Source organism: Suricata suricatta, chromosome X (assembly GCF_006229205.1).
Source record: "Suricata suricatta isolate VVHF042 chromosome X, meerkat_22Aug2017_6uvM2_HiC, whole genome shotgun sequence".
Taxonomy (NCBI): domain Eukaryota; kingdom Metazoa; phylum Chordata; class Mammalia; order Carnivora; family Herpestidae; genus Suricata; species Suricata suricatta.
In genome coordinates this window covers 110286355-110294765 of record NC_043717.1, presented here as the reverse complement: position 1 = coordinate 110294765, position 8411 = coordinate 110286355, and the positions used below count along the sequence as shown (strand labels likewise).

General features: G+C 44.3%; 2 protein-coding genes across 3 annotated transcripts in view; one reads left to right on the top strand and one right to left on the bottom strand.

Annotated features, from left to right (window-relative positions):
• Nucleotides 1–323, bottom strand: part of TKTL1 (transketolase like 1) — a 25223-nt gene extending 24900 nt beyond the window's left edge. For both annotated transcript variants that reach the window (XM_029930180.1, XM_029930182.1), the window contains exon 1: nt 187–323. In XM_029930180.1, coding sequence (XP_029786040.1) covers nt 187–323 — 137 coding nt within the window. The remainder of the gene's footprint in view (nt 1–186) is intronic.
• Nucleotides 324–1241: 918 nt separating this feature from the next.
• The window catches only part of TEX28 (testis expressed 28), a 19534-nt gene continuing 12364 nt past the window's right edge, over nt 1242–8411 (top strand). The window contains exons 1-2 of the mRNA XM_029930386.1: nt 1242–1493; nt 5037–5134. Of these exons, the coding sequence (XP_029786246.1) occupies nt 5123–5134 (12 nt within the window). The 5' untranslated portion in view covers nt 1242–1493; nt 5037–5122. The remainder of the gene's footprint in view (nt 1494–5036; nt 5135–8411) is intronic.

The window sequence follows — 8411 nt, the reverse complement described above, 5'->3', positions numbered from 1 at the left end:
CGAAAGCGGTCCCCGCCGGCCACGCAGGCCCCGGGGCGCGAGCGTCCATGACCCCCCCCCCCGCGGCCCCAAACCGGTCTCTACGACCGAGCCCGCCCGGCGCCCGGCCCCCACCGGCTCCCTCACACCTCGTGGGCCCGTCGCCGAAAGCCGGCCGCCATAAGGCGTCGGACGGGGCAACCTTACCTGGAGCTCAAAGCGCAGGTAGCCCTGATGGCGTGGATGCGCAGGCGATTCGCCATATCCCGCAGGATCTGCAAGGTCTTCGAGTCGGGCTTGGGCTCCTCCTCGACCCTCGCAGTGCTTGGAGCAGCGTCTGCCATATCTGCGAGCACGTCGAAGTCCCAGGCACGAATGCCGCGAAAGATGCCCGCGGAGTGAGCGGGACTCGAGACTCGCGGCTGTGCGGCTCCCTCCGAGCTCCGCCCCCTCCTCGTGCCGAGGGCCGCCGCACGCCGCTCCTTCCGCGCACCGCCCCCTCCTCGTGCCAATTCACCAGCACGCCCGCTCCCTTTGAGCTCCGCCCCCGCCTCGTGCCAACTGTCTCCGAATGCTGCTCCCTCCGCGCACGCCCCACCTCGCGCACTAATTCGTCGCGCGAGCCGCCCTCTTCCCGCGCGCTAGTTCGCCTCGCGCGCCGTCCTCCTCCGCACGCCGGTTCGCCTCGCGCCATCTCCTCCGCTCAATGGATTTTGAACTCTTCTCTTTTGCGTGTGGGACAGTAATCGAAATAATTTAGCTTCTTTATATATTCCTTTGTGCTATCAGTTCAAAGAGGTCTGCCTCTGCCAGTGGTCCAGGGTCTACTGTTGGGGTGATAAAAAAAAATTCTGGAACTAGATGGTGCGGTCGTTTCACCACCTGGTGTATGTAAATGGCACTTTTTCACACACTTTAAAGAGTTACGATGGTGAAGTTTATGCTTTATGCAATGTATTGCAATATTTAAAAAAAAAAAGCCACTATGAAATTTTACCCTTTGTTGGTCCCCTACTCCCATCCCCAAGGTATCCCAGGTGGGCTTCTTAGCAGATAAGGCATCCTTGTCGTTGTGCTGACCTCTTTTTCTAGAACCTTCTGTACGGTGGCAGGCCACAAGCCCTTTGTGACTGTTGAGGGTTGGGGTGGCGTTAGCCCAATGCTAGCCTGCCGCTTTCCTCAGGGAGCTTGGCTTCGGGGAGCTCCCCATCCCCTTCAGGTCGCAATGTAGTCTGCGAGCTCCGTTCCCTCTGGTTTTGAGATGACCTTCCAGGCCCAGCGGGGCCACCGCCGGCACCGTGTCCACATGGATGGCGCACCGTCCACACCCGCAACACTGTGCCTGCAGTTCAACCACTGGGGAGCGTCTTAGTTCGGAACCGCCCGGCTCCGGGGAGGCCCTGAGTGTCCGCGAACGCGGTGACTACGTGCTTGGGTAAAGGGCATCGGCCCTGAAACTTTCACTGGCTCCTGCCTGATTGCTCACCAAAAACCTGTGTTCTCCTCCTCGCGGAGTATGTGAGCCCGCTTTTCCCACATCCTCATCAACACTGGCTATTGTTAGTCTTTTTAATGCGTGGTGTTCTCATGGATGAGAAAATAGTATTCAATTAGTGCTTTGATTTACATTTGCCCGATATCCTTATGGTTGCACATTTTCTGTACGTTTTTTGCCATTTGGGGTTTGTCCTTTATGAATTGTCTACTGTCCTTTACTGTTTCTATATTGGATTGTTTGTATTAGCTTCCTAATTCGTAGGAATTCTCCAGTATTATGTTGATTAGACTGTTCTCTATTAGAGATACTGCAAATCTTTTCTTTCTCAGCTTGTTGCTTTTAAAAAATACTAAGATACTATAGTTTTAAGTGTTTGAAACAAAACCTAAATCTTGCTTCTTTTTTGCTTTTCTCTTCTTTATTTTTCCTGTTTTTAATTTATTCTTCACTTATATGTAACACCCAGTGCTCATCCCAACAAGTGCCCTCTTTAATGCCCATCACCCATTTACCCCACCCTCCCAAATGTTGCTTCTTTTTAAATTCATACTTTTTTTCCATAAGAAAGGTTGATTTTTTTTTTCTGTAGTAAAATATATAAATCTTTTTTCTTATGGAATTTCGGGTTGACTCTTGTTTAGAAAGTTTCTCTTCACATAGATTGTAAAAGCAGTTGCTATTATGTCCTTCTAACACTTTTTATGATTTCATTCTTTTAAAGTTTATATATTTTTGAGAGAGAGACAGTGTGCAAAAGCAGGGGCGGGGCAGAGAAAGACACAGAATCCGAAGCAGGCTCCAGGCTCTGAGCTGTCAGCACAGAGCCTGAGGTGGGGCTCGAACCCACAAACCGTGAGATCCTGACCTGAACCAAAGTCGGACACTCAACAGACTAAGCCACCCAGGTGCCCCTTATTATTTCATTTTTATGTGTAGTTTTTTATGTTGTCTCAACGTTATATGATGTATATGCTATAAGATAGCACTCTAATTTAATTTTTTCAAATAGTTAATTGTCCCAAGACTATATTTATTATTCTTTTTAAAAAATTTCTTTGCTAGGGTCACCTGGGTGGCTGTCAGTTGAACATCTGACTCTTGATTTCAGCTTAGGTTGTGATCCCAGGGTTGTGGAATCGAGTTCCTCATCAGGCGGCACACTCTTTGTGTACCCTGCTTGGGGTTCTCTCTCCCTCTGCCCCTCTTCCTTACTTGCACACGTGCTCTCTCTCTCTCTCTAAACATTTTTTTCTTTGCCACTCTTGCATTTTCTCTTCCAAATAAATTTTGGTAGCAGCTAATTTAAGATTCCAAAGACACTTCCATTGGAGTTTTAATTGGGATTTCATTGAATTCATAAGTTAATATGTAGACGACTGCCATATTTATAGTATTGAGTCTTTTGTTCAAGAACATAGTGTATACTTTTTGATAATCACATCTCATTTGCATCCTGTTTTATATTTTCTGTTTACCATAATATCTTGGGTTTTTTTTGTTCCTCCTTTCCTTCCTTTTTTGGATTAATAGAGTTCCATTGTTTTTCTCTCCTTGGTTATTTGGATATTATGTCCCTGGTTTTGTTTCTAGTGGCTGTCTTTATTTTTTTTTTACCAACATATTCTCTCAATTTTGAGTTTTTTATGATATCTATAAAATTCCATAGCAGAACAAGTCATTAGCAACGTTTAATTCTCCCTATTTCCTACTTCCTTTTTAATTTTTAAAGATTTTAAGTTTTTTAAGATTTTATGATTATAAATGTTTATCTTTGAGAGTGAGATAGCATGAGAATGTGAGCGGGGGAGGGGCAGAGAGAGAGGGGAACAGAGGATTCAAGCAGGCTCTGTGCTGAGAGCAGAGGGCCCGATGTGGGGCTCGAACTCATGAACCATAAGATCATGACCTGAGCTGAAGTCGGATGCTTAACTGACCCGCCCAGCCAACCTTAATGATTTTATTTATAAGCAATCTCTACACATAATGTGGGGCTTCAATTTATAACCCAGAGATTGAGAGTCACATGCTCTACTGACTGAGCCAACCAGGCAACCCCAACTTCACTTAAAAAATTATTTTAAAAGCTTTTTATTTATTTTTGAGAGAGAAAGACAGCATAAACAGGGGAGGGTCAGAGAGAGGGAGGCACAGAATCCGAAGACAGGCTCCATGCTCTGAGCTGTCAGCACAGAGCCTGATACGGGGCTCGAACCCACGAACTGTGAGATCATGACCTGAGCTGAAGTTGGACGCTTAGCTGACTGAGCCACCCAGGCGCCTCTCAACTTCGTTTTTAAGTAAACAATTGTTTTGTTCTTTTTATTTATCAGTGGTTTATATGAACTGAGTTTCAAGCAGGAGTCAGCAAACTTTTCCTGTCAAGGGCCAGATAGTAACTATTTGAGAGCGTGAGGTCTCCATTGCAGCTGTTCAGCTAGGCCATTTTTGTGGCACACATACAGTCACAGACAACCCAGACACGAACAGCTGTGGCTGTGTGCCAGGTACGTTGTTTATGGACACCGAAATTTGAATCATCTCTAATTTTCACGTGTCACAAAATACTCTTCTGATTTTTTTTCAACCATTTAAGAATTTAAAAACCATTCTTAGCTCCCACCTGTATAAACCAAGCCATAGTTGGGCCAACTCCTGCTTCATAGAGTTAAATGGTTCTACAAGGTTGATCTGGTCTCCACCCACGTCATCATCCACTACCTAGAACCAACCACTTTCAACTCTTTTAGCTGTTTCTTTTGGTGTTTAGCTCCAATTCCCTAAAGAGTTTGTAGCGCTATTTTTTATTTTTATATTTTAAGAATTACTGGGTTTTTTCACTGTAGAAGATGATAGTGTAGCTCTTTTTCACACACCCCCTCCAAATCCTTCCAGTATAGTATATAATGATTAGGGTTAGATCATATTTTGGTGTTCACATGATCAAGTCCGTGGAAACACTAGTCATAACTGAGTCATCACTCTGATGACTTTTCTTTTCTCTCCCGTTTTGTTTACCTTAGAGTTAACAGTTGTCTCCCCCCTCCCCCCGCCGCTCCCATGTTTCTTGTTCTCTACTACTTTCCATAGGCCAGCATCTCTCCCCCTCCACTGTCCACATCTCCTCTCCAGCTGGTTAAAGACGTCCAGCAGTCCATGCATGTCATTCCCTTGGAGGTTCTCTTCCTGGAGCCTTTTGTCTTGCCCTCCAGCCACTAGTCTGGACTCCCCTCCCATCATCCTGGAGATATCATCTGCTTCCTTTTGCCCTGTCTCATCATCTCACCTCCACCTCATTCTTAGGTTCCTCTCTGGTTTGGGTGGTGCTATCTCTCTAGTAGCTTCCAGAGAAAGAATGCAGATTAGGTAAACTATTTCAATTCTTTCATCTCTTTAGTCTAATCTCACAATAGACAGTTTGGGTGTAGAATTCTAGATGGGAAAATCATTCCCCCCCACCAGTTTGGAGGCATTACTTGTTCCCAGTGCTTTGCTGAAAAAATCTCAAAACATTCTGACTCCCAATTATTTGAATATGACCTATTTTTTTTCTCTCTGACAGTTACTCTCTCAGCATATTGAAGATACCACTCAGCTCTTCTGGATTTCATTAATGCCATTGGAAACTCAGCTTTCAGTGTAAAGGTCATGGTTTCAAAGGTAATTAGCTTTTTAAATCTGACTTTTTGAGAGAGAGAGCAAGCGAGCGAGCATGTAAGCTGGGAACGGGCAGAGAGAGAGGGAGACAGAGAATTCCAGGCAGGCTCTGCACTATCAGTACACAGAGCCCAATGCGGGGCTCAAACTCCCAAAACCATGAGATCATGACCTGAGCCGAAATCAAGAGTCAGACACTGAACTGATTGAAACAACCCAGGTGCCCCCATAAATCTGCCTGCTTTTTTAAAGTCTTGTGTTTAGATGTGGTTCTATTTCTCTTTTTCTGTTTGGAATTTATTTGACTCCTTGAATTTGTGTTGTCTTTTATCAGTTCTGGAAAGTTGTTTGTGACTAGCTCTTTTTTAAAAAATTCTTTTAATGTTTATTTTTGAGAGACTGAGCGCACGTTGGGGAGGGGCAGAGAGAAAGAGGGAGACACTGAATCTGAAGCAGACTCCAGGCTCTGAACTGTCAGCACAGAGCCCAACGTGGGGCTCGAACTCACAAACTGGGAGATCATGACCCGAGCTAAAGTTGAACGCTTAACCAACTGAGCCACCTAGGTGCCCCTGTGACTATCTCTTAACATCTTAACATTTCCTCATTCTATTAGGCTTTCTCATTCTATTTTCCATGTCTTCTGTATTTCAATATTTTTTGGTCAAATTTTCTGTTTCTTTGTGCCTCTGTATTGCATTCTGGATGCTTCTTTAGCTCTGTTTTACAATTTACTAATTCTTTCTCCAGCTATTTCTAATGTGCTGTTACATCCATCTATTGAATATTTAAAAATTTTTACAAATATGAAATTTGGCATATGTATGAAAGGGCATAGAAAACATCACCATACATTTCAGGAAATAATGTGAACCGACGTGTAACTACTACTCAGATTAAGCACCTTGGCCTCCACCTGTCTCTCCCAATCATGACCCCTTCTCCCACTTTAGTGGGGGTCACTATCCTGACATTTATGCTACCAATGCCCATGCTTTTCTTTATAGCTTTATTGTCCATTGTCCCTAAACAAAATCATTTTGTTTTGCCTGCTTTGGACCTTTATATGACAAAGCCACATATAGTATGAATTTTTCTGTGTTTAGCTTCTTTTGTTCAACATTATGCTTACTCATTCATATTTTCAAGGCTGTAGTTCATTTTCATTGCTGTATAGGAGTAGATTGTTGAATATTTTACAGTTCAATTGCACATTTTACTACTGATGGGCTGGTAGGCAGATGGGTAATTTCTAGCAGTTGGCTATTGGGGCCATTCAGTGTACCTGTTTCCCAAGGCTGTCCCTATGAATACAGTTGCTAGGCCATTTGGTATGCATGTCTTCAACCTTTCAGTTTACCGGTGCTTTTCCAAAGTGCCCGTACCAAGTACTCTCCCAGCTGGAGTGATTAAGAGTTCCTGTTGCTCCATATCGCTGCCAACATTTATTATTATTAGTCTAAGTTTTGCCAGTTTGCTAGGTGCATAGTGGTATCACATTTTTTTAATCAAGGTAATTTGCATACAAAAATTGCACAGAATCAAGTTATGTATTATTATATAATCACTCCTGATCTACCACCATGAAATCATTTTCAGATTGAAAATGATCATGAAGGCTCTTACAGTTAAAAAGTAGAAACTGAGGGGCACCTGTTAAGTTGGTTAAATATCAGACTTCCCTGCCTTGGGCACTCTACTTTCAGGGAGGAGGCGCTTTGGATCCTCTGTCTCCCTCTCTTCCTGCCCCCTGCTGCCTTGTTCTCTCTCTCAAAAATAAATAAACATTTAAAAATGTTAGCCACCCAGCCACTGCTAAATTTAAAAAATATATTTATTTATTTTTCAGAGAGAGGGAGAAAGAGCATGAGTGGGGCAGGGACAGAGAGACATGGGGACAAAGGATCTGAAGTGTGCTCCATGATGACCCCAGAAAGCCTGATGCTGGGCTTGAATTCACAGGTGACCTGAGCCAAAGTTGGACACTTAGCCAACTGAGCCACCCAGGCACCCCAAGAGTTTATTTTTAAGTAACCTCTACACCTAATTTGGGGCTCAAAGTTATAACCCCAAAATCAAGAGTCACATGCTCTGCCTACTGAGCCAGCCAGGAGCCCCTCCACCTGTCCTGACCTCACCTACCTCTCCTAGCTCATCACTAGCCACTCTGCCCTGGTCCACTGTGTCCCGGCTGTGCTGCTATGGCCATCTTTATTTATTTATTTTTTTATGTTTTGTTTATTTTTGAGAGAGAGAGAGACAGCGTGAGCAGGGGAGAGTCAGAGAGGGAGACACAGAATCTGAAGACAGGCTCCAGGCTCTGAGCTAGCAGTCAGCACAGAGCCCGACGCAGGGCTCGAACCCACGAACCGTGAGATCATGACCTGAGCCGAAGTCGGACACTTAACCGCCTGAGCCATCCAGGCACGTCAAGCCATCTTTGTTGAAAGATGAGAAAGCTGACCCTCTGAGTGGTTTCTTAACTTGCCTGCATGAGAGATGCATTCATTTGCATCACAATAGATTTTTTTTTCACCCTTGACTGTTAGCTGTATATGAGCAAAGAATGTGTCTGGCCTGTGTACCCCGTGGTAGGTGCTCAGGACGTGTGTGTTGAACGAATGACTGAATGAAGGAATGAACCCGTCAGGATGCAGATCTCCTTGCCTCCCTCTTTATTTATTTTTTATTTTTTATTTTTTTTATGCATTATCGTCCAATTTATTCTCTTAAAAAAACAACTTACTCATCAATATTTAGTTTTTTACATTGCTACTAAGTGTTCATTGACATCATTTTAAAGAAGGGGGCTCCACAACCACCCCCTGCATTTTTGGTGGGTTTACTTTTGTGTTTTGTTTGTTTCTCTCCCTGTATTACTTAACCCAAGCTCCTAATGTGACAGGGACAGGCAGGTTCTTGCCAATCACTTTTGCAGACTGTACCTGGAGCTCAAAAAGGATCTGCATCCAGGCTCTGCTGCTCACTTGCCATGGGCTTTGGACAAATTCATTGCCCTCCCTGGGCTCCCGGGTCCCTTTTTATCAATGGCAGGCTCTGTTCTACCTATCTCACAGAGGCACAGCAGCACTGTTCAAACAAACATGTCTGTTATCTTTGCCACTCATGAACTAGAAACAAAGACACTCAAAGTCCTAAGTCCTCTTGGAGGCACTAGGTCGTAAAAGCTTCCTAGGAAATGCCTGTGATAGTCATGTTCTCTAACAGGGTGTAGAGAAGGCACTTAGAAATTCCTGCTTAGGAGTGGTGGGTGATGGGG